A 25,617-nucleotide genomic window follows, 5' to 3' on the forward strand; every position below is an offset into this window, starting at 1 on the left:
TAATGTGTTATGTGTGCTGTAAGGAGCTGAAGGGTTGGTGCAAGTCATTTACTCGGACTGAGGGACTCCTCACCATCCTAGAGGCTGTCCTCCTCATTGTGTTTATTGGGTTTTTTGTGTTTTTGGTTCTACACTTTGTGGCTTGCCAAATTCATTTTGAAGTTTTGAATACTGAATTTGGAGATGTCACAGTGCCCACTGTGACGACGACTGCCAGCCCTATCGTGACCAGCCCTATTGTAACCAGCACTCTGTCGCCAGACGTGGAGTGTACGTGGGAACCCTCTCAGAAAACGACTGCGCACACGCGACACTATGTCACTGACAGCTACACTGCGGATGTTGGCCACTACACCCGGCGCATAAGCACCACTCCATTTGACGAGACGCTGAAGCCGCTACATTACTATGACGATGACGAATTTTTAGAAAATTCTAACGGCGAGTCTGCCAGCGATATATATAAGAACCAGGTAGTAGCCCTGGTCAAATTTAAACCTCCCGGGGATGTAACTTTCGGCTGCATTTTAACAAAGATTACACAATTTTGGACATTGACTGCTGCTAGTTGTATCGCTTCCATCGAGGAAGTGGACTCGCTGGACTCGTTTATTATGATAGAACAGTTCGGCGAGGCGGAGCAGTCGCGGCCGCGCGGCGTGGCGGCCGTGCGCCTGCACCCGCGCTACCAGGGACACTCGCGCGCGCACGACCTGGCCGCGCTGCGCTCGGCGCGCGCACTGCGCGCACGTGCTCCTCTTCTAAGCCTGCCGCGCATGATCGACTACTTCCTCGTGGCTCTGGGGGAGAGGCTCCTCATTCTTGGTTACGGAGGATACAGGTACCTCGCTTGACAAAGTATTTAGCTAGGTCCAGCACAGAAATTATTGAAATGTAATTTAAGTATGTAATTAAACTGTTTCAAATATATTTTTTTTATATTACAGGACAGTGGATAAAACAGAAGTGCGACGATTGCGTCAAGTATCAGTGTTCGTGACGGCGACTGCAGCATGCGGGGGAGAGGGCGCGGCAGGCTGGGCGCAGCGCCACCTGACGCGCGGGGCCGCGGTGGCGGAGCGCGCGGCGTCCAACGCGGCGCCGTTGTGCGCGGGGGCGCTCTGGGCGCGGGGCGCGGCCTGCAACTACTGCGCGGGGGCGCCGCTAGTGCGCGGGGGCGCGCTGCTGGGCATCATGAGCGACAACAGCGACTGCGGCGTCACCTGCGAGCCCCAGCTCTACGTAAACCTCGCCGCACTGCGGGACTGGATCGATAACTTTGTCGACTAATTATTTAAAATAAATTTTTACATTAATTTTAAACGCCTTATTTGTAATTTAACCTTTTATTTGTAAATAAATGTTTAAAATAATATACCAACTAAATTATTAAATAAAGGCAAGTTGTTATCATTTGTTGACCACATAGCTGTTGCAGATTTGTTCCAAGTATTTATTGGTGTACATAATATAAGTGATACAACAAGACATACAGTAGACATATAGCTATCCCCCAAGACGCGGGGCCCTGAACATTTGCTGCCTCCTGCTACATGCACATGGCTAATCGGACACTGTCCACGTGTCGTTTTTACAAACATTAAAGATACAATAAATTTCTATGTTCCAGTTTTTTTATGCTTAATTGTCAGTTTGTAACATTTTATCCGGAATATTCAATTATCGTCGTCGTCAGGAAAGGAATAATTTTTTTACCCCTGTGTCTTGATAACATTGATATGGTAGTGTTATCATAATGTAATGCAAAGCCAGGAAATTATTAAATTAATGTAACTAGTACTAGTACTTAGTACTTACATGAGATGTGGATCTGTGAGTACCTAACGGAAATGTTTCCAGCTTACAAGGCATTCTTTTTATTTTACGGTTTTAACTCGATACTGAAAGAGACCAATGCATTTCCTTTAGTCGTGGCATGGAAACCATCCTAGTCTACTCGTTCTTTTAATTTCTTAACAACTACAAAAATTGAATTTCAGCTCTTGGCACCAATCTCGGCAGTTTCATTGATAAAACAAATATCATACATATCTTATCCCGCAATGATCGACATGTTGTAGAAACATTTTATGTTGCAAATCTCTTATCTCCGTGTTTCGTTTGATCCGTGACTTTTTGGCCACTTTATATATGTCAATAATAATCTTCCTATCATATAAATATATATTGCACCTGTGTCTCCTCTGGTGTTACGGGTGTTCATGGGCGGCGCTGATCGCTCACCATCAGGTGACTCGTTTGCTCGGTAAAAAGGTAGACCATCCGAATGTATTATTCGACGTAAGCGCGATTTAGAGCGAGGGCCCAATTGTCCGTTGCGCTGTGTTGGCCTCGGTGTCACCGCAACGGAACAGCTCATTGTACGCCCCACCAGGGCTGCCACGACGCACGACGTCACAGAGACAAACATGATGACAATGGACAAATGGTCAAACGGGGCCTCACTCTAAACGACATTGAACATTAGCATCTTTGGCTCAAACCCAAGGACGTTGAAATAATAAAACCTTTTTTTCAACGTCCTTGCTCGAACCCCGAATCCCGGATCGGGAAACACTGGCAAACAGCACGGAGCGCGGGCATAGACTAGCTGGCACCTCTGGAATGACACTTGAGTGACTTTTCCGTTCAGTTGGTTCAAGCGATGTTGTGTGTTCACAACGGTTCGTACGCGGCGATATCTGTCTCGAGTCTATAGTGTGTCCCAACAAGGGATTGTTGATCATATCCTTGATTATGGCGATATTCGTCGTGTGCACTCTCGGCACCGCCATCCTCCAGATAATAGGCGCTGCGGAGGGAAAAATGGAAAACGAATTCATAGATGAGCATCCTGAAGATGAAACAGAAGAAAATATCCCCGAGACGAGCGAGGCGCCCCCTACCAAGCAGACAGAAGTATCGCCGCGGCCCCCGAGCGCGCTCTCCATCCCCATCATCTCCCTGCTGGCAGGCCGGCCGCGCCCACGCCGGGGCCCCGCGGACCAGACACCGACACCTTGACGACATAACATAGTAACATATCTCATCCAAACCTCCTCGGTACCTATACGGTAAACCGGAATCAAAGCCTGCTTTTATGTGACGTGCACTTCATAATGTCCACTCGATACTCAACTGTATAAGGCCTTCGGCATACGGCGGTCGCACCGACTCCACACAGTGTTGGACGACATCACAAACATAAAGTAATTGAAATGAAACATTCCATAAGCATAACATAAACATTTTATTAAATATTTTCCATATGTTTTGAATTATTATAATTATAATACAATGTTAAGCAGACGCGTCCCCGCCTGTCCTCATTCCAATATACATATATAAGCCGAGACTATGCTTCTATACAAATGACGCGTATCTTTGTCTTACTAAGGCATTAATTGTTTTATACATGCAGCGCCCCCCCCCCACTACTCGCGCGCTATATCGCAGTGGACACATTGACCCACTCGCTACAGTACACGGTACCGACACCTAAACCTAGCTATGACTAAAAGAAAATAAATCGACAACATAGGGATGGAAATAATAAGAAAAGTGCATCTATACATAATAAATTTATAAAATATTGTGTCAAATCAAAATACCATCAGTTCATAACTCTAACATAATTTAAAATAAAAATATTTTCTTAACAATTGAGTATACAGAGCGAGAATCAGAAACAAGAAGAAAGTACTGGAGAAGGCCGGAGTGTCTGTAGGGCTGTACAGTTTGAGTTTGTGACGAACGAGTCCGGGCGGCGCGCTATATGCCGCTGTGCTCGTACGGGTCGCGCTCGCTCTCCACCATGGGCGCGTCGTACACGCCGCTCTGTAACACGCCGCAATAGGGAATATGCATAAAAAATAAAATGGCCTGATTTTTTTTCCCTAAGCTTTTAAGGTCGTAGTATTACACTCAATTCGTTATTTCCTGATTTAATATGCATTTAATTATTTAAAACATAAATCAAAAAGTGAAAAATTTACGCGCGTAATTCAAATTTGTAAAACGCCTCGTGACGTCATAGGGCACATTATCGTCCTGTCAGTCAGTCACGTGTACCAACTCAACTGTCTGTCAAAGTGTCAACTCATGGTAGAGGTACAGCTTGTGTTTGAGAACTTTGAGAGAAATTGGTTGTATTGCTATACTAGCTTAGTTTTCTAAAATATAAATATCAAGAAATATTAAGCGTCATCAATAGCAATGACGGACAACGGTTTTGTGAAAGCACAGTCGGATAATCTTCCAAAAATAGATGCATTTATGATGACCACATATTTTGCGTCAAACCCAGATTTTACATCTGCTGAGGTTAAAGGAGTAAAAGCTGCAAGGTAATTATTGTCAAACATGGCATTTTTAAGCTAGTAAATCTGTTTTTATGCATACGTGCACTTATTTCATTATTTCCCTAAATATAACCTCAAATGTTGTTTACATTCATTATACTTTATTAAAACACGTATGAATTAGATTATACGATCAATCGCATGTTTTTATGAGAGTAGGTAAGTAAGTAAACCTAGATTATTGTTTATTACAGATCTCAACGAGAATCATACGGCGATTCAGCTGTAGGATATGTACAAATTAAACGAGAGGGGAACTTATGTGTAGTGAAAGCTCGCATCACACCAGAGCACAATGTTCGTCAGAAGTCATACGCAGTACAAGCTGTATGTGATGAAGCTGAAGAAACTGTAATTTCTGTGGAATGTCTGGATTGCGCAGCACACTTAGGTACAATCTCTTTTACTTACTTTGTGTTTGTGGCTGATGATATACTTGTTATCTAAGTAAAACTCTTGACAGTCATAGGTCATGTGTAACCATAAAGATTGTCAAATTATTATGAAGTCAAGAACTTATAGCAGCATTAGGTTAACCATTACTACCAGAGTGATATTATTGTGTAAGAAAAATAATTTTATTCTTTTGTTTTAGGAGGATGTAAACATGCTATTGCATTTTTAGCATGGCTTCACCGACGTAGTGAAGATCCTCCAAGTACAAGCATTGAGTGTTATTGGAAAAAATCCAAGCTTTCTTCAGTTGGTACTAGCTTGAAGTTTATTAAAGCAAAAGATATTTGCAAAGCACCTAAAGTGAATCCCGCATCAAATTCCTCAAGCACTGGCAATTTTTTAACAGTGGTAAAAAATAATTGTGTGAGTGTTGGTGATACAAATAATCATCTGATGAAATTTTATCAATCTCCAAACAATGCAGAGAGACTGTCGATCCACCATTTAATTCTTGCAAGCAAGACTGCAAACCCTGTTGAGTTTCTTGAATATTGCAAACTGGTGATGAGTACAGAAGCATGCGAACAAGCCGAATTGATAACTAAAGATCAAAATGACTGTCCATTATGGCATGAACTAAGATATGGAAGAATCACAGCTTCTAAGGCATATGAGGCTGCACATTGTAAAGTTCTGGATGGTTCCTTAACGGAGAACATATTGGGAGCAACCAAACTGAAGGATACAGAAGCTATGAAAAGGGGGCGATTTTTAGAAAGTCAAGTATTAAAAGAAGTAGAGAAAATTAAACAAATAAAAATAAATAAGTGTGGCTTAAAATTAAATGCGGCTCATCCTATAATGGGGGCTTCTCCAGATGGGGAAAGTACTATGTACAGCATAGAAATTAAATGCCCATCATCAGAAAAAGCGTTGAGCCGTTATATTGACAGCAATAGTGAAGTGGCTCCAAAATATATGGCACAACTACAACTTCAGATGCATTTTGGAAATAAAAGTAAGGGTCTTTTTTGTGTTGCTGATAACAATTTTGAAACCTCTAAGAAAGTTAATATAATAGAGGTGGAATATAAAAAACAACTGTGTGAAACGATAATAGAAAAATGCACACTGTTTTGGCATCAAGCCATTTTCCCAAAAATAGGTAAATTTTAAAAACATGTACTTTTACTTTATCTGAAATAAAACAATTAATGCATTCTTAATTCATTTTTTTATTAAAACATCCTGAATATTTACCAAACCACATGCCAATGTTATTGCATCATCAATGACAGGTATTAAATTATAGTCTACACAAGCATGAGGCAGTAACATATGAAACTCTCTTAATCTATTTATTACACGTTCAACATGAATTCTCAAAGCTGCTATTCGTTTTGACTGCTTTACTTCATCTTTGGTGCTTGGGTTGGATTGTGAAACAGAAGGTGGCCGGACGAGAGTACAGTCTCTGGCTCCCAGTAAATGTGATAAGTCTTTGAACCCTCTGTCAGCCATAACTGCTTTTTTTGGAGGTAAACAGTCTAAGTAGCCACAGTCTTGCACTATCGTGACATCTGTAGCTCTTCCACCATATCCATCGGATATAAAATTAATCAACCCATCTGGTGTACATGAAATTAAATACTTTAATGTATTACATTTTTTGTACTGTGACCAAGTAAGTGATTGGTGGACTGGATCGGAAGGTTTTTCAATCTGGATTTCAAAGCAATCAATAATAGATATAACATTTGAATACCTCGCTCTGAATGATATAGGTAAATTTTTATATACCTCAGTTGGTGTTGGCCACACAATCAAGTCTTTCATTTTTGATGCGATTAAAGGTAAACTTTTATTGAATATTCTACTGATAGTGCTCTGTGAGTAGCCAAAATGTAAAGCAAGTATGCCAAATGATTCATTTAACTTCAATTTCTTAAGAGTTATTAATATGTCTACAGTTGGAAGTGGAATGTTTTCACTTAATAGTTTTATTAAATGATATGACTGTTTAGGTAATCCTAGTAACATTTTGGGTTCTCTATCTATGGCACTTAACATACTACTGCGCATTACATTTTTAAAATGTTTTTCATCATCTGAATCTGCTGATTCATCTTGCACACAATAACTTAAGTCAGATGAGCTACAGGGTTCATAATCATGAGATATCTGTGAAGAAATGGACGAAATAGATGTTGTATCCGACTTAGTAGGAAATAATTTTCTTTTTACCGCAGCTGTTGCAGGTTTTATTGGTGAAGTTCCAATATTTTGTGATGGAAGGGGAACAGGAGATAAAGCTACATTAGTCTTCTTTGTTGTTAAATTAACTTGAACACTTTTACTTCTGAAGTTTGGTCTCTTATTTATTTGCACACACTTGTCACTAAGTAAGTTTTCTGTATTAGTAGAGACTTCAACATGGGATGTACGGGGCTCTATTACAGACACATCCATAACAGAGGTACTAGGCCTCTCTGGATCATTTTCACAGCCTTGAATATAGGAAGTACTTGGTCCGGCATCACAATAACTTGTTTGTGAAGTTTCACGTTCTAAAACATTTTCACTGTTGACTTCAGGTTCGGGGAGAGATTCATTTATTAGTGATAATCTTTTCTTCTTAGAATCATACATTCTCTCCTGTGGTGCTGGAGCATTTCGTTTTTGGCATTGAAATTTATGAGGCATAACTCCTTTATTTAGGAATAATTTAACTTTTTCGCCTTGTTCCTTCATGAGCTTGTATTTAATATAATTTACTGTATCTTCTTTGATCTGAAATAAACACAACACTTGGTGAAGCATCTTAGGATAAGTAGAAATAGCTCAGATGAAGAATCTTCTAACATGTTATGACATTCGTAAATAAGGTTACGAACTTAAATAAAGTTCTGTAACCTATGGATTTCTAGAACACTACAAGATGTTATTTGGCCAAATATAATACTTACATTAAAATGATCTTCACAACAATGTAAACGCGATATTGAAGATACATTATATTCTCTTCGCATAACCTCACACCATTGTTTACGTATGTTTGGATCTCTCGGAACAGCAAAAAAACTTTATCTGGTGTACTTTTTATATTGTTAGGACACATTGGTACCATGCAATATCTATAAAATGGCTTTTTTTCTTCTTCCATGATTATTACGCGTGTTGTTATCTATCAAACTCTCGATGTAAACCAGGGGTGTGAAACTCCTATACAAATGACAGCTACAAAAATGTTCATAGAAACTTGCGCCATCTCGTGGTTAAGGGCAACAATACATTTTAGATTTTGCTTTTTTTTTCTCAATAGATGGCATTATTTCAAATATATTTACAGACTTATTACAAACATTGTAAAAAACAACACTATAATGTATTTGTTTATATAAATAATAAATAAAATATGATTTTAAAGTATCACGTCTAGTCATTTTAAAAACAAATTATTTTAATAGTTATAGTCACGGATATAGTTTATGTGCTGGAGTGTCTATGGTTGGGGATTTGAAGTGCCATTTTGTTTTCAAAACTTTCAAAACAATTTTCTTTGCTTTTCTGGACGTTTCGCTGGTGTTATAATTGTGCTTTTTTATTAATTTTTTTGACGACTTGGCTATCTTCCTACGGATTTTGATATTCTACCACACCTGATACTACTTGGCTTCGAATTTGGAATTTTGATAACTGCTTTCGCGATTTACCTTGGCAAGATATCCGGACTACTGGCTGCTCACGATTTTGGAGTTGTTACTTGATAACCATGCCTAATAAATCACGATTGAAGTGCTACTTTGGGTGCGCTAATGATGGTAAGTATTACAATAATAATTATCGTATATGAAATTAATGTACAACGAAAAGGTTTAGGTACATCCTATATATAGTTAAGTTGTGTAGTAATCGGTCACGCAAAAGCTACCGAATAGATTGTAATGAAACTTTGTAGATATATAGCTTAATACGTGAGAATAAATCATATGCTATAAATTATTATATATCTTCATATAAGTCGCCTACGGTGAACCCGCGGTCAAAAGATTGTATTAATTTATATGTTTTCGATGTTGGAATGAAAAATAGAAATTTAGGTACATAACTTCATTAATTACTTTCAGGCCCGCTGCATCATTTCCTTAACCCGAAAAGTATTAAACTAGAAGATATTGAGAAATTTTCTCGGTGGAAAGCTGTGTTAGATAAAATAACACAAGAAAAAGGGAATGTATACATATATAACCATATATTACTGTGCAATAAGCACTTTTTGGAGGGCTATCAGCTGCCAAGCCGTCGTCTGACTAAGAATGCTGTTCCCACTTTAAATCTAGGTAAGCAAAATTTTATATTTTATGAACATTTTCTTATTATAACTTTCAATCTCCAAAATTTTACATGCACACATAGATTGCGCCTGCCACAAGGCCTATGCATAATAAATGCTTGGCTTTAATAGAAATAGACATTAACACATACTATATGACAAGTAAATAAAATATGAAATACAAAATATCTATTTCAAATTGATTTGTTTATTGAAAACTTTATATACTAACAGTATATTAAAGCTTTAGGACTTAATGCCTTAAGTTAAGGTGTAGCCGTGTGAACAAAATACAAATAGTTGAAGGAAAATATTAATAAGAAAGTTTCAGATTGCAAATTAAATACCTATTAGTATATATACATACATTATAAATTATAATTAAAATATATTTGTAATATAATTTAATATTTATTTTAAATATTATAATAATAAATATTCCTGCATAATTTATACATAGTTGTCTGATTCCTAACTAGTCAGAGCCTGTACAGTATTCAAAAAGCTGATAAACATATGTACTTATACACGTCTAAATACATACACATTATAAATAAATAACATCCCGACACATAACATAATATTGTGCTCGTCCTGGGTAGGCACCCACAAACTCATGTGTCGGCTCATCACCCAATACTCCTCACAACCATGTCAATATAATATTTAAATCTGAAATACAGTATTTTAGTTACTTTAAGTTGAAATATAAAATACGAATTACAAAATAAGTAATCTAGACCACTACGAGCTGAAAAATAGCTTAAAACAAGATTAATTAATCAGTAAAACCAGACATTCCATTCATGAACATCAAATTTTTAAATGTACTGTCAGACTAACAGCGTCTTGTTAGAGAGTGAATAAAATTGCTAAAGAAGAAAGTTTTGGTGAGCAAAAAGTTGTGTCAAATTGTATAAACACATTTATTATATTTAGATAGCGCTCAAGAATTTAAAGCTCTTTTTTTCTATCATTTAGGAGGCTGACCAACTCAAACACCATTTTAGATACAATATATTTTAACTAACTTCAAATAAGAGGAGATTCAGGCTTTGGATTTCGTCCTTTTTTATGTATATATTATACATAAAAAATGTATATATAGTATGTAATGTTTATGTATATGAATATATATATATAATGTTTATGTATACATATATTATACAAAAAAATATCTATATACGATTACTCCGTGATTTCTGGTCCGATTGCCGCCGTTCTTATTTAGTTTGACACGGAATGCATGCCATTTGGTATCATAAAAACTTTATACAGTTCGGTTTTTATAAAATGCTGTGTTACTTGCGCGCTATTTAGATAATGTAATACTCGCTTCGGATTACAAACAATAGCATTTCGTGTGGATGATTTATAGTCCCAAATACGCATTTATATTTCAATTATCTATTTTAATTACAAGTCATTACAATACTGCCCAACCCTGCCTTTTAGGCCTGGCTGAAGAGGTAGGCAGAGATGCATTGCTACAACTACGTTTCGCCAGATTTATTTTAGTCCTACATAATAGGGGGTGAGCCTATTGTTGTACCGGGCACATTACTAGACTCCGTGCTGCTACTGAAATTTTCCTATTAGAAAAATGTAATAATACTAATAACCTATAATATTGCTCCTAAGATATTAAAATGTTTTCTTTTACTATTTTCAGGACGCCAAACTCCACCCATAATTGATGAAAGTATGCCATCTACATCAGGGCTGCAACTTTTAGAAGTACAACAAATTGACCAAAACATGCAACCATCAACATTAATTACTATGGCTATTCAAGTACCAAGAGGTTTGTAAAGTTAAAACAAAAATTATCCAACATACATACATTTTCCGAAGCTGCGGACTACCTAGTGGGTTTACCGGGTCTCCGGCTCGAAAAGCAGGAGTAGAAACGGGGTGGTTTTTAGTCAGTAAGAGTCTGACACTCCCTCTCGCCTCGCCCAAGGCGAGAGAAGTCATTGGATGATTTTCAACCCTCAAAAAAAAAAAACATACATTAATTTATCTGCTCAAGATGGTTTGTTGACGTCGCCAAAAGCGAAAAAAATTATACATGCCATAAGTTTCCAGTTTTATGAATAATATTGAAGAAAAATTGATTCATTTCGTTGTTCATAAAATCATGCAGCACCCCATTCACTTGGTTACTTGCATTCACTCTCTTAGCGAGACAGCACGTTTGTTACGTCTATTAACGTCCCTTCGTGTTTACTGATCTTTCGCACTAACGTGCATCATATTGGAAAATATTAGAACTTATGTGTTTGGTAAACAGGTGTGAGTCTATGTATGTATGTAAAATATGATTTGTGATTTATAAATAACTTATATTTTCCAGGACATCAGCAGCCGAGTGATGCAGAATCTGTCGCATTGCAGACTTCTACAATTTATAAACCTACAATGAGTAAGAAACAATCCATCATCATTTTAAAATATTCTCATTTCATTCTTAGTTTTGTCTTTCATGTCCGGGTCGGCTGTCTAGTCTATCCAGATTGGATCGAAGGCCGAATATCTATTTAATATGTGTTAGGCTTTTTGAGGGTACTGACTTCCCGTAACGATTATCATAACTGTTCTTATGACAACCCGGAACGACGGCCCTAACGTGCTGGCCGAGGCACGAGATAAGCGATAATTACGCACACAACTTCGAAAACATTGTTAAGCAATGTTAATACTGTGTGGTATCTAATGTAACCTCTATAATAATTATCTTTAATATAATTATAAATAAGTTATTCGATCGAGTCCACTATGTAGTTTAAACCAGACGCAACGAAATATACATTTTTCCACTGATCTCATAGATAAAGCATATTAGCTCTCTTCGTCATCTTCTGAGTGACTTTAAGTCGCCGGAATATTGTACTATAGACTCAATATTGTGTATTAATTTCTTCTCAAGGGTTATGTTTTTTGTTATGTTACTTGGCTTATTCTTTATATTGGCCTGAGTATTTTCTCACAACCCTATTGTGAAGCAAATAATTAGGAGTGGCCTATGTCCAGCCGTTGATATACAAATCCCAGTACCTACTGTAGTACTTTAGTGTACTGTGGTGAAAGGCTGTGATGATGAGCATTTTTACCCGACTGCGCCAGAAGGAGGGTGATGTTTTTCGAGTGTATGTATGTATGTATGTATGTATGTATGTATGTATAATTGTTTGGCACGCTCTGCAGCCTAAACGGCTTGATGGATTTTGACTTGAAAGGTGTCGTTAGATTCGTATTTACTGTGAGAGTGACACTGGATATATCAAAATAATAAAAAAACCAAAATGGCGAATTTTTGGCGCCAAATTCGAATATTTCTCACTCTCTAGCCTAAACGGCTTAATGGATTTTGACTTGAGAGGTGTCGTTAGATTCGTATTTACTGTGAGAGTGACACTGGATATATCAAAATAATAAAAAAACAAAATGGCGGATTTTTGGCGCCAAATTCGAATATTTCTCACTCTCTAGCCTGAACTGCTTGATGGATTTTGACTTGAGAGGTGTCGTTTGATTCGTATTTGCTGTGAGAGTGACACTAGATATATCAAAATACAAAAATAATAAAACTAAAAATAATTAAATAAAAAAAGGTAATTTAAAAAACTAAAAAACCCGACTGCGTTTCTTGAAAAAACCCTAAAACAAGAAAGTCATCGTAAAATTTAAGCAGTCGGGACCCATTCTAGAAAGCCAGCCGTATGTGCCCTCACAAAGTCTTCATATTTAGAATGGGTCCCGACTGCTTAAATTTTACGATGACTTTCTTGTTTTAGGGTTTTTTCAAGAAACGCAGTCGGGTTTTTTAGTTTTTTAAATTACCTTTTTTTATTAAATGCCTATTGTAATTGAGATTTGCATACTTTGTTTCAGAACACAACATTCTGCCAGACGAATGCCAAGGGACTGCAGATTTCCTCTTGGTCTTCGACAAGCTGTTTGACTCATTTAATGGCCATTCTTATGAAGGATCGTCTAAAAAATATAAGCAGTGCTTAAAATATAACTCACCCCATTTCCAACTGTGGAATGAAATGTTACCAATTTTAGAATCAATTTTTGAATCAGTAGTTAGAAGAAATGTTTCTGTATTGATTAAGCATGAGTCAAATGATAAATGATATTTATTTTGCAAATAGGTTATAAAATAACACTTTTACACGTCAATCTCTTAAATAACTAGATGAGGCCGGCTTCCTTCGATCAAAAATTGGATTCATAATATAAAAACTTTTAAGTAAATGTGGTTGCATGTGAATGTTGATTATAAAATAAAAAAATTACTTACTAGAAACTTTAATCAGGATCCTTTGGAAAACTTTTTTAGTGGTATTATAAGTAATGGTGTACGTAATATTAATCTCAATTGTAATCAATTTATAAATGTTTATAAAACATTGCTGATTAATAATTTTAATTCTGTTCATTCTGTTAGAGCCAATTGTGAGGATGATTTCGATAAATCATTTCAATCATTTTTTAATTTGATTGCTAATAAACCTGATTTGCCAGATAATAATGATTTTGCATGTGATATTGATGCACTATTAATAGTTATGAATGAAATTAAAATAAATGATTCATTGATTTATAATGAATCAAAAAGTATGTAGCGGGGTACATAATAAAAAAAATTAAAACTAACATTTTCAGGACGTGTAAGACTTGCATGCGTGATTTATGTAGATCAGAAGTTGATATGCAATCTTTCAATTATGAAATACAAAAAAAATCATTATTTCATCCCAGCGATAATTTTCACAATTTAATGGCAGATATTTATCATTTGATTGTAGCATGCTTACGTGATTGCCCAGAATCAAATGTATTATATAAGAAAATAAAGTTTATGATTAATTGTGCATGTGATTATAATATAATAACCTGTATAAAACACAAAGAGTTGTTGATTGAATTTATTAACAATCTTGCAATCAAGTTGATTATACACAGTTGGTGTACTGGGGTAAACAGAATTTTAAAGGGCAAAATAATGACATTCGATAAGAATGACCATGTCAAACAGCAAGCTTATGATTACTTTAAAAAGAAACCAATAAATAATTAAATCAATTACGTTGTTTTATTAAAAAATATTACCAGTATAATATAAAATTACTTGATAATACTACATTGATTGAAATAAATTATCTAACTCTAATTTATAGTTAGAATATAAATTCCAGTCAATGTAGTATTATTCAAGATTAAATAAATAAGTTAAAAAGCAACAAAAAGTAGTAGCCCTCTGGCGTATTTTATTGGTACTAAACGACAGCCACGCCACCTGGTGCTCAAGGTCTAGAAACTTATTTTTGAATCCTAGAGTTGCGTATCTATTCCCGTATAAGTGTATAATCTATGATGTAAACAATACAATGACAGGTGTGCCCTATGACGTCACGCCTCAAGCGCGCGAGAAATAGGAGCGTTTGAACTCGTCAAATTAAACCACTATTTTTAAAATTTTATAAAAAAGTAATTACTACTCTTACAGCTATGGTTTATTTTTTTTTACATCAAAATGAAGTGAAAATTGAATTTAAAAAATAAAAAAATTGTCTGCATATTCCCTATTATAAATTACGCCAGTCGCTAAAACTGTCTCGCATACTAGGAACAGAAACAACAGTTGTATCTCAAAATATTTCAGCACCATGCAGGACGCAGACATCTACGCTACTAGTACGCAATAAGGCGTTACACTACTGGCTTACGGTTAATGGCCGTTGGGCAGGGCTTCCGCTTCCTGGCAGCATGTGTGACAGGGACTTACATTAGTACGATATCATGACTACTTAATACTGTACCGGATACAGTACAGTAAGAGAATAATACAACTTTAACCACAAACAATACAATACATACAAAATAGAAAAATACAACTTGACGAATTCACACAATGTAGGTGCCATGTAGTAGTATGTACAGCGATGATAAGGACCCAATAATCTATTGCCTCGACTGTTTACAATAATGCATGTACCTCGTCTGGATCCACGTCGGGGATAGGGGACGGGGGAGGAGTCTCCGAGTATGATGGGGTGGGGGAGGGGGGGATCATCACTTGGACCGCTTCCGGACGTTCTACTTCTAGCTCCCATAGGTCGGTGTTAGGCTATGTTAAACGATTCCGCTGATAAATATCATACATTATTTGTAATACAACGAGGGTTTGTCGGACATGCATATTCTTCTATTGGACGCTACGCAAATAGTGATGTTATATTCGTTACCAATTAATTGAAAATATTGGCATATCGTGGCGCATACACGGAGCTCGTATATATGTCGAGTGAGCGGTACCTGCGGCAGTGGCGCGGGCACGAAGTAGCTGGGCGGCGGCTGCAGCGGCACGCTGGGGCCCAGCACGGCGGGGGCCGGCGCGGGGCCCGGCCCGGGGCCTGCGCCGCCGGGGTTCAGCACGTCCACGTACGACTTCTTGATGTCTGCACACGACCAAAGGCCCAACCATTATTCTATTGTAAAAACTATACAATAACATATTTCGTATAATATGGTAGAAAGTACTCACGTCTTCCTTTCTGCATTTTGAATATGTTAGAGACGGGCGCGGAGGGCGGAGCGCCGGCGGACGGCGGAGGAGGGGACGTGCTCCTGGAAAACGAGTTACCTCTTTATATGGTGGCTATACGTACAGGGCGTCCAGTAAATAGTACGACATTTTGCGAGGAGTGAAAGCAGGGATTAATGCCTACCTAACGTACTTGATCTACTGAATAGTAGAGTAATTATTTACGAATAATTTATAATACATACAAAAGCATTTTTCACAGAGATATGCCAAAAGATGTGTGTCGAGGTAGGTAGTGATTTGTCAATGTTTCCGAATATTAGTATAACTTTGAAAGCGTACAATTGACTGGACACGCTGTATAATGACGAGCTCACAGTTTCCTCACAAATGCTGCTGTGATACAAACTGGTGGTTGCAACCAGAGTCGCAGGAGCTGACAACGTGTGCTGTTATAGCTGCTGGTGGACTTTAATCTTTGAATTTGATATAGAACATATGATTATACGATTGTACAGCTACGTTCTGCATAAAAGACGTCGAGTATAAAAAGACGGTCGTGGGTACTGACTGCATGGCGGGCGGCAGGTCCCGCGGCGGCGGCGGCGGCGGCGCGCTGTCGGCGCTGTCCCCGTCCAGGTTGCGCCAGCGCTTGGTCTCCGCGTCCCACACGATCTGCCAACACGCACGTCTATGTACTCACATCTATGTACTAGGCATGTTTACATACACACTGTCACCACGAGTTGCGACTCACCGCTTGCCAGTCAATGATGGCGCACTGGAGCCCAGTGCCACATGAACCTGGCTCGACTCCTTTGTCTAACCGCTACATCCGTGTCATATAATAAACAACTCAGCGCGAGGAATAGCTTTATTGAATACATACATATAAATACATACAGTAGATGAGATAGACATACCTGCACAACCTACATGAATGAGAATAGAATACAACACGAGACGAGCAGTGTGGACGAATACATCGAGCGCGCAGTGGACACACTGCTCTACATACGGAACAATAAATATAAGCAATAGGTACCGATATATTATGCAAATAATTATATATATACGATTTAACTATAAATAACGGTTTACTCACCTAAATAATCCGAGAAGCTCCTAGTTTCGAGTCACGAGGGAATCTTCCTCATGAGCAGCGAGCGCGGACGCGGTGACGTCGCGCAGCGTACTGGTGGGTGCATGCGTTGGAGCGTTGCAGTGTTACAAGTGAGCCAGTGTTACAGTCCGCACACGCTGCTCATGAGGATGAGCCCCTCTGTGTCTCAAAACTAATAGAGCTTTTTTTGATATATTTACGTGAGTAAACCGTTATTTTTAGTTTACTTAGTTATTATAAAAATATACATATATACGACTCGATGACTCTCGACTCGACATGATCTCGACCGATGTTGTACGTGTTATAGAAATAAATAAAGGGAATTATAATAAAATACAATACATATTTACGTAGAAACTTCTACAAACAGTGCCGTTTTCATGTCAAAAATATTCAGCTAAAGGCACAATAATTACTATGTTTATACATACCGACAGTAACACAAGTATTTTGTATGATACATATTTCGACATCTACGCCTCAACTTTTATTACTATGTTTTTCTGAATGTGAACAAACTCGAAACGTGGACAAGTATCGATAGGCACGAGTCGGCGCTAGAGCAGGGTGGGCGCGGGGCGCGCGGCACTCACGGTGGGGTTCTTGTCGTCGGGCAGGATCATCTGGTTGGGCGGCCGCAGCGACAGCTTGGTGAGGATGCCGCCCAGCCAGCCGCCCTTGCTGGCCTTGCCGTCCTTGGCGCCCTCCGCCTTGGGCTTGTCCTCCTGCTTCTTGTTGCTCGGAGCCTTCGGAGGCTCCGCGTCGGGCTCCTCGTCCTGCCGGGGCGGGCACGTTAGCGGGGTACTTCGAGGGGAAGCATGTTTATGGAACAGGCGGTGTACTCACGTGCGCATGCGCGGGCGCGGCGAGCGAGTCGGCGCGGCGCGAGCCCGGCATCGAGATCTGCGGCGCCTCGCCCTGCCACACAACGCCACGTTATACACACGGACACACGGACAGTGAAAGTCGGACAATAGGTTACATCGTTGATACCTGTACAAATAGAGTTCTGAAGGCGACGAATGAACATCGTACGTCGTCCCTCGGCCTACGAACGTAGAGCTAGTAGATGTACCACTACCGTCAGACACAAGGTAGCCACGAGTGCACAGTCTTACATAAGCCGAGTACCGCCTCACGCGAGCCAGTCTATGCTCCTGCTGTACCTGGGGGGGGGGGGGGGGCGTGCTGTCAAACATGCCCACCGATCGTGCTCGAGTTGGGGATGGAAAACACAACATGTTCTTACTCAATATTTAATTGCTTGTAAACGTTGACTACAAATTGATTACATACAACACGTATCTTAATGGATTAATAACAATAACACGAGTTAAACTTAACAAAAATATAATATATAAAGCAATATAAAGTAAATAATAAATAAAATATACGTGAGACGGATCAAATAATACGTTTTAGTGAGTAACATAGGCGTTGTTAAAGGAACATCGCAGTTACATAGCATTCTAAGATCAACAAATATCACAGCATAGTGAGATTGCAGGTGTGGACATGGTGGCGGCGGCCTAGAGGTAGGGGACCGGCTCGTCTATATCGTAGGTCTTGGGCCCCGCCACGTAGTACTTGGCGTCCGGGTCGCGCGGCATGGCCTCGGGCGGCGGCTCGCCGGGCCCCATGGGCTCGTCTATGGCGAAGGTGTCGCGGCGCCGCGCCAGGATGGCTTCGAACCGGTCCAGGCTGCGCTCGATGGTCTCCCGCAGCCGGCGCCGGTGCGCCGCCCCCGCCGGGCCCGCGGGCCCCACGGGCCCCGGCAGCGCGGGGCGCGCCGCGGCGCGCGGGCCCGTGGGCTCGTCGATGGGGTACGTGCCGCCGAACACTAGCGGGCGGCTGCCAGCGTGGGGGCGCGGGGGCGCGGCGGGGCGCGGGGGCGCGGCGGGGCGCAGCGCGGTGCGCGGCGCGGGCGGCGCGGCGGGGGCGCGGCGCCGGCGCGGGCCGCGGCCAGGCTGCAGACCCGCGCCACAAAGTTAGTATGGCGGCCGGCCGGCGCCGCTCGGTACTCGGCTTATACTATCGACACGTGCGTCGACACTCCGCGACCTTGTGCTTCACTCGTAGCGATCATACCGACTCTACTTGTCTCTCGTGTTTAGTGATATTATCTCAATCTTAATTGTAATTGATTCAGTACTGAACTTGACAAATTACCAATTATACGTTTACTTGCCACGAGCTATTGTAAAGCATACAATATGTAACCTAAGGTCGCCCTTCATAGAGCTGACAACCAGTTGAACATTATTTTACTAATATATAGGGTGACTGGTAATTAGTGACGGATATTTAAACACGTGATTGTATTTATGATTATATAAATTAACGGCGATAAATTCTTTGGGATAATTGTTTGTAATTATAAGTACAATCACGTGTTCAAATATCCTTCACTAATTACCAGTCACCCTATATAAAGCTAAAGGGTTCCTTTGAACACCCTAATCTCCGGAACTACTGATTCGAATTCAATAATTCCTTTTGTATTGAATAGTCTATATGTATATCGAGGAAGGTTATAATTCTATAAAACATGCTACGATTAATAGGAACCGAGCAACGGTTGAAACTGCACGCGAGTAGCTAATACTTTATAAAATAACAAGCGGACCTGACAGACGTTGTCCTGTCTACACGTATTTATTTTGAAAAATTGTCGGATCCAATGTAAAGCATTCCAAAATGAACAACTACTAATAAATTAAAAATTTATTGAAAAAACATTGTCCAGCGGACAAAATTGTGAATCTAAACCATTCTCAGATCCCCTTGAACACACACAAAAAATTTCATCAAAATCGGTCCAGTCGTTTAAGAGAAGTTCAGTGACATACACACTTACAGAAGAATTATATATATAAAGATTATCTATTTCGAACCAGTAGTTTTTGAGAGTAGCACGTTCAAACAAATAAACTCTTCTAAAATGCTGTGATTGTGACCCAAACTGAATGGGAATTGCAATACCACATCATTTAGCCACCCGGATGAGATGTCGGTGATGGCCCTTTACAGTATTTATTTTATATGTATAGGTATATTTTATATTATATTATTTATTCCTACACAACACGCGCGTTGTCGTTCGAACCATTTCACCAGGTTATTCAATCGGTGAGGGGCGACCTTAGATGAGATCTCAGGTGAATGTCGGAGGTCGAGCGTAAAGTTCGGAGACTCACCTCTCCGTAGGAGTAGGAGTCGGGCTGCCAGTAGGGGTCGGCGTAGGGCCCGGGCTCGGCGTAGGGCCCCGGCTCGGCGGCGTGGCCCCAGTCCTCATACTGCGCGTACTGCGCCGGCTCCTCCACTGCCGGCTGCTGCTGCAGCGGCTCCTGCTGCAGCTCGAGCTGTTGTTGCTGGCCGGGCTGCTGTTGTTGTTGTTGTTGACCGAGCTGTTGTTGTTGCTGGCCGAGCTGTTGTTGCTGCTGGCCGAGCTGTTGCTGTTGGTCGAGGTGTTGTTGCTGCGCGTAGTATTGCGTCGCGTAGTCGGGAGTCTCCTCGGTCGGCACGGAGTACGGCGTCGGCTGCGGGTACTGCGTGCCCTGCCACCACAACGGAAGCGTACAGTATAACGAGACATACGGACAATTGTTTATCTCAACATTATATTATGTATTATTAAAAGAACGATGTCATCTATCATTATATAGTTTCTAACCTTGCATTACTTACGTACAATATGGAGCTCGATTACTTGTTACAATTACTGCGAGAAAGCAATTAAAAGTGTAAGTGTAGTATAGTAGTGCGTGTAGCTACACGTACCTGTGGCCAGGGGCCCGCGGCGGTCTGCGCCTGCGCCGCGCCCGCCCACTGCACACACACACAGCGTTACACACACACCGGGACATCTAATGTTACATCATGCCACGAAGCTCATGCTCGCTACGATCTAATATTTGTAGTGAATCAACAATTTTATTATGTGTCAAACTACAGCTCATTATTAGAAAAAAAAAAATGTAAGGAGCGTGTGCGAGAATATAAAGTGCAACGTAGGAAAATGTCGGAGCGGCCCTCACCGGCAGCGCTATGTCCGCGGCGTCGGCGGCCTGGCGCACGTCGTCCAGCCAGTGGCGCAGGTGGCGCGGGGACGCCTCCGCGCTGTCGCCGTCCTCGGGCGCCGGCTCCAGCAGCGCCGGGTCGTGGTGCTGCAGGCGCTCGGCCAGCGCCGCCAGCGCCCGCAGCAGCGCGCGGCTGTGCGGCGCCGGCGCCCGCTGCAGGCCGCGCGCCGCCGCCGCGCTGTAGGCCAGCGCGCGCTCGTACAGCCCCACGTCCGCCAGCCGCACGCCCAGCACCAGCTTGTACGCCTGCCGCACGGACCACACGTTACCATTTGAGTCGTCAGCACGTCGTGCCCGCCCGCCCCGTCCCGCGGACTGCGGCGAGCGCTCACCTGGAACTCGGCGAGGACGAAGTCGTCCTGGTTCAGCGACATGGCGTACTCGTAGATCTCGGTGGCGAACAGAGCCTTGTTGTGCGCGAACTGGGCCAGCGTGGGCGCGCGCGGCTCGCCCAGCAGCAGCGACAGGCGCGGCGGGGCGCCCGCGGGGCCGCCGGAGCCCGCCAGTGGGGCGCCCGCGGGGCCGCCGGGGCCCGCCAGCGGCGCCAGCGGGTGGCGCGCCAGCTGCTCGCCGGCCGCGAGGTAGCAGAACTGCGCCGAGTACAGCAGCCCGCGCGACGCCAGGCTGTCTCCTACACACGCACCGTCACCAATAAACGTACAGGCGAATCGAGAACTGCGACTCGAGAATCGATCACCAACAGTAAATCTTTTCAAACATGACACATTGTGAAAAGTAATTTTAATATGAAACGAGCAGAATGTTGAACAGGAGACGTACCGAACTGCAGCAGAGTGCGGCGGTCGTGGTCCGGGCGCGCGGACGGGTTGGCCAGCAAGATGGCGGCGTGCGGCCGCCAGTCGCCCCAGCGCGCCTCCGACACGCACTGCAACACAACCACACGCTGCTGGACTTTTGTGTATTATTTTACTTTGTCATATAAGGTTACATACGGTACTTGATGAAACTAAGTTAAGTTTAGGAGAGGTAGGTCGTTACGTCACGCAATCCTATCGTGTCGTAATCGTGACGTCACACGATATTTCAAAGCAATGTATCGTCGAAAGTATTGAATATTGTAAGAAAAGAAAAAATACGTGTGCAATGTTTTAAAATAATGTACCAGACGGACGTTACATAATAATTTAGGATACTATCATATTAGCTAATCTAGTTAGCTATGAATATGCGACAGGTTTAGTTGTGGTGTATGTGTAGTATGTGTAGTTACGGTGGCGGCGGGCACGGGCGCGACGTTGAGCGCGGCGTGCAGCGAGTGCAGCGGGTCGGCGGCGGGCAGCGCGGCCAGCCAGCGCGCCGCCACGAGCCCGCGCGCGCGCCGCCCCAGCACGCCGCCCAGCGCCAGCGCGTGCGCCCACTGCCCGCTGCGCATGGCCCACTCTGTCCACACCAAAATTAATTTAAATTAAATTAATTTTAGTCTTTTTCCAGCCAAATTTCTAGAAATAAATCTGCTATTTGACGTCATAATAGAGTATTTCATACAAAGTTCATAGAAAATATCGTTTTTCACGTTTCGAAAAAAGTATTGAATTTGACTAGTAGGAAACATGAGCATTATTACACACAGATTCAATAATACTAACAAAGATACTAAGGCACGTTGTCGGCCATTTTATGGATGTTTTAGTATGTATGAAAGTGTCCGTGTATCTGACGTACCGAGTGCCTCCTGCCGGTTCCCGTATATGAGCAGCTCCCGCAGCCGGTCCAGCGCGGCGCCCGCGTCCGCCGCGGCCCGGCCTGCAACACGCAGCGCTATACATCCACCGTACACTTATTTTGTGTGGATACTTATTATTATAATTAAACCAACACTTGTCAGTACCAAAATATTATTGTCTACTGATTACAAAGATTTAAGCTTATATAATACTAAAACATAAAGTTGCTACATATAGCACATTTTATACTTGACAGTTAAAAACATTTAGATATCATTAAAATGAGTCACAAATGTAATTTATTATTTGTACACTGCTGGAGGTGTCGGATACTCACTCAAGTCGTCAAGTGAGGGCGCGGGCTGGTCGGGCGCGTAGCTGTCCTCGTCGCGGGGCTCCGGTTGAGGCTCGCAGGGCTCGGGCCGAGGCTCGCGGGGCTCGGCCCCGGAGCCGCGCCTGCTGGCCGCCGCCGAGTCCGGGTACTCGCGGGTGTTATTCATCAGCAGCTCCGCTATGTCCGAGCCTACCACCACCTACGAACAGCGCGCTGTCAGTGCGGCCCCCACTGAGCTCGCGGCCCGCCAGACGGTCAGCAGATACCGCACTCGAAGCCGATTTATTTCAATGAATGTTTTAACAGGCGATTTGAAATGAATGCCAGTGTAGGCCGCCGGCCGCACTCACCCCGTTCTGGCGCAGCATCAGCGCCAGCAGCTCCCACAGCAGCACGTAGCCCGTGACGTCACGCGCACCCTCGTGGGCCGCGCTGCGCGCGCGCAACTTGCAGTACTCGATCACACTCTTCTTGTGCGTTGTGCCTGCGACGGCCAATATATTTGAAAATTCTTGACGGCTCGTTTACACTCGTCTGCCATAGTGTGGGCGTGGGATGAAGGTAAGGAGACCAGTCGGGGGCTGGGTTTAAGGTTGAAGGGACGGAAGAAGGGAGCGAACGAGCAAAATGTGTTACCTTTGACCAGCGGGCCGGGGTAGGCCGCCAGCTCGGCCGCGTCGGGCAGGCGCTGCAGCGCCGCCGCCAGCGACAGCACGCGCACGGGCCCCGGCGCGCCGTCCGCCGGGTACCCCGCCGCCACCACCACCACGTCGCGGGACGCCACGCTGCCCTGCACGCACGTTACACGTTACACATGTACCACCGCCCGCGCCGCGCGCCGCACTACTGCCTACTTACCTTGGTGTGCGCCGTGGAGTACCGGAACGGAGTCATCCTCTCGGAGCGCACGGTCGACTCCTCCAGGTGCAGGTTAAGCGACATGTCCGTGTTCAGGTCCCTGCGATACAATTCTGCTATAGCAATATACGTATCGATGTACATTCTATTACTGACTACTTATTATTACACAATACACAAAAATACAAGTCGCGTAACGAGCTCGTACGATGTCAGACCAACAAGATGTCAGGTGAGGTGCAAAATGTGAGTCGTCGCATCGAATCGATGGCGACATGTGGATGGAAGCAGTGCCTAGCGACAGAGTGAGACTATGTACTAGTGTACTGGCATACTAGAGTACTCAACTGGAGTACTGGAGGACTGGAGTACCTGTCGGAGAGGTCGGTGCGCAGCGAGGCGGCCCGCAGCGAGCCGGCGCCGCCCGCCGCCAGTCGGCCGTAGTACCTACGCGACACGCGACTGAGACACGGTGTTTGCGTGGAGGGGACCCTCCACACTAAAACTATAACTACCTTGCCACATATAGGTGGCGTAATGTATACTAATATTTTTTTAAAGCTAAGTTTAAACCTCGCCAATTTTAAGGAAGCGGCCCACGACCGATGCTCAACGAAATAAAAATGTACACCGCAAGTGCTGAAGCTGCAGCTGGATATGTGTACGTATCGTGCCACTATATAAGAATGCGGAGTGTCGTGGGACCCCGTACATGTAGTCTGTGGGCTGTATGGCAGTCCCAGAGGCGTGCGTGTACTCACGTGTCGTTCCCCTTGAGGCCGGTGGCGCTGGAGCGGCCGGAGTGCACGCTGCCGCGGTCCTCGCGCCGCTCCTCGTACGCCGCGCCGCCCAGCTCTGTGCGGACATCACACCCACCGTTAAATGACACGTACAGTCTACAGCACAATGCTAAACGATTCGGTAATACAATTCGTACCTGTGATCGGGGTGAAGTAGGGCGGCACGGGCGGCGCGTGGCCCGCCATGAGCTGCTTGTACACCTGCATGTAGGCGGCCGGGTTGGTGAGCCGCAGGTGCTCGTAGTACTGGTACTGCTGCCGCTGCACCAGGTACGGGTCCGCGTACCCGCCGCCCATACCGCTGCCGTACTCTGCGGTTTAGTTCACCTCATTAAAACTTGTCTCCGAGTGTGAAGCGCTAGGCGCGGAGTGACAGGAGCTGCAACGCACCGTCATAGAAGGGCTCGGCGGTGCGGCGCGCGCGGGCGCGGCGGCGCGCCTCGTGCGAGTCGTCGTCCGTGGCGGGCGCCTCGCGCGACTCCGGCCGCGACGTCGCCGACAGCTCGCCTGCAACACCATGCTGAGCTACTACCGGCCACGCTCCGCTCCCCACTACTCGATACTACGCTGTTACACCTCGTGTAATATGTCAAACACCTGTCTCACGTAGCTTGTGGCCAGGCTGCTAGTAAATATCCCAGCATCTTGGACGCATCAACATGCAAATGTTTCTTTATTTTTTCGTTAAAAGGACATGTAGGTGGAGACTGGTCTGGTAAGTGCGGTATCAAATCAAAGTTTATTCCGTATCGCTCGAGAGAGCGTACCTAGCGTATTAAAGAGATAAGATTCGGGTAGTGAGGTATGCGCGGAGATACGAACGTAACTGGTATCTGGCCCAGAGATAAACAGTGGCGCTGTATCTGTAGTGGAGCGGACATGTTCACTGTTTGTGTGCCGTGCAGTCTTTAATATTAATGAAGGGATAACAACGACGAGTCAATGTTCAAGCGTAAACGAAAACAAACTATAAGTACATGTTAATAAGCTTCACTCAATATACATAATATGTCACATGTATGTCCAGTTACCTAAAGTTAATTAACACTTATGTCTGTGGTAGTGAGTCGACCATAGAAACGAATCGCT

General features: G+C 43.0%; 4 protein-coding genes and 1 long non-coding RNA gene across 15 annotated transcripts in view; 3 read left to right on the forward strand and 2 right to left on the reverse strand.

Moving 5' to 3' along the window:
• Positions 1–3,274, forward strand: LOC118262890 (factor V activator). The gene is made up of 2 exons (XM_035574543.2): positions 1–841; positions 948–3,274. Exons 1-2 carry the CDS (start codon positions 3–5, stop codon positions 1,288–1,290), a joined length of 1,182 nt encoding a protein of 393 aa, XP_035430436.2. The 5' UTR covers positions 1–2; the 3' UTR covers positions 1,291–3,274.
• LOC118262578 (uncharacterized) overlaps positions 3,232–25,617 on the reverse strand; it is a 26,681-nt gene continuing 4,295 nt past the window's right edge. For 3 of the 11 annotated variants that reach the window (XM_050697531.1, XM_050697530.1, XM_050697536.1), the window contains 21 exons: positions 24,919–25,035; positions 24,666–24,839; positions 24,490–24,583; positions 24,101–24,175; positions 23,729–23,828; positions 23,507–23,660; positions 23,221–23,354; positions 22,874–23,069; positions 22,535–22,630; positions 22,083–22,252; positions 21,632–21,737; positions 21,184–21,482; positions 20,810–21,097; positions 20,553–20,600; positions 19,970–20,329; positions 17,619–17,690; positions 17,366–17,548; positions 16,204–16,321; positions 15,647–15,727; positions 15,418–15,560; positions 3,232–3,837 (listed from right to left, as the gene is read on the reverse strand). In XM_050697531.1, coding sequence (XP_050553488.1) covers positions 3,772–3,837; positions 15,418–15,560; positions 15,647–15,727; positions 16,204–16,321; positions 17,366–17,548; positions 17,619–17,690; positions 19,970–20,329; positions 20,553–20,600; positions 20,810–21,097; positions 21,184–21,482; positions 21,632–21,737; positions 22,083–22,252; positions 22,535–22,630; positions 22,874–23,069; positions 23,221–23,354; positions 23,507–23,660; positions 23,729–23,828; positions 24,101–24,175; positions 24,490–24,583; positions 24,666–24,839; positions 24,919–25,035 — 3,074 coding nt within the window. In that variant the 3' untranslated portion in view covers positions 3,232–3,771. Of the gene's footprint in view, positions 3,838–14,828; positions 14,861–15,417; positions 15,561–15,646; positions 15,730–16,203; positions 16,322–17,365; positions 17,549–17,618; positions 17,691–18,014; positions 18,740–19,969; positions 20,330–20,552; positions 20,601–20,809; positions 21,098–21,183; positions 21,483–21,631; positions 21,738–22,082; positions 22,253–22,534; positions 22,631–22,873; positions 23,070–23,220; positions 23,355–23,506; positions 23,661–23,728; positions 23,829–24,100; positions 24,176–24,489; positions 24,584–24,665; positions 24,840–24,918; positions 25,036–25,617 lie in introns of those variants that run through there. The other 8 variants (XM_050697539.1, XM_050697540.1, XM_050697534.1 and 5 more) reach the window with 7 other exon arrangements.
• LOC118263174 (uncharacterized) lies at positions 3,850–5,983 on the forward strand. Its single transcript, XM_035575010.2, has 3 exons — positions 3,850–4,346; positions 4,556–4,752; positions 4,957–5,983. Exons 1-3 carry the CDS (start codon positions 4,216–4,218, stop codon positions 5,931–5,933), a joined length of 1,305 nt encoding a protein of 434 aa, XP_035430903.1. The 5' UTR covers positions 3,850–4,215; the 3' UTR covers positions 5,934–5,983.
• On the reverse strand, positions 5,973–7,950 carry LOC118263173 (uncharacterized). The gene is made up of 2 exons (XM_035575009.2): positions 7,724–7,950; positions 5,973–7,547 (listed from the first exon to the last, which is right to left on the reverse strand). Exons 1-2 carry the CDS (start codon positions 7,784–7,786, stop codon positions 5,985–5,987), a joined length of 1,626 nt encoding a protein of 541 aa, XP_035430902.2. The 5' UTR covers positions 7,787–7,950; the 3' UTR covers positions 5,973–5,984.
• LOC118263175 (uncharacterized) lies at positions 8,107–12,902 on the forward strand. Its single transcript, XR_007705802.1, has 3 exons — positions 8,107–8,578; positions 8,885–9,097; positions 10,763–12,902. It is a non-coding gene; the product is annotated as an uncharacterized LOC118263175 (long non-coding RNA).

Source organism: Spodoptera frugiperda, chromosome 12, assembly GCF_023101765.2.
Source record: "Spodoptera frugiperda isolate SF20-4 chromosome 12, AGI-APGP_CSIRO_Sfru_2.0, whole genome shotgun sequence".
Lineage (NCBI taxonomy): Eukaryota > Metazoa > Arthropoda > Insecta > Lepidoptera > Noctuidae > Spodoptera > Spodoptera frugiperda.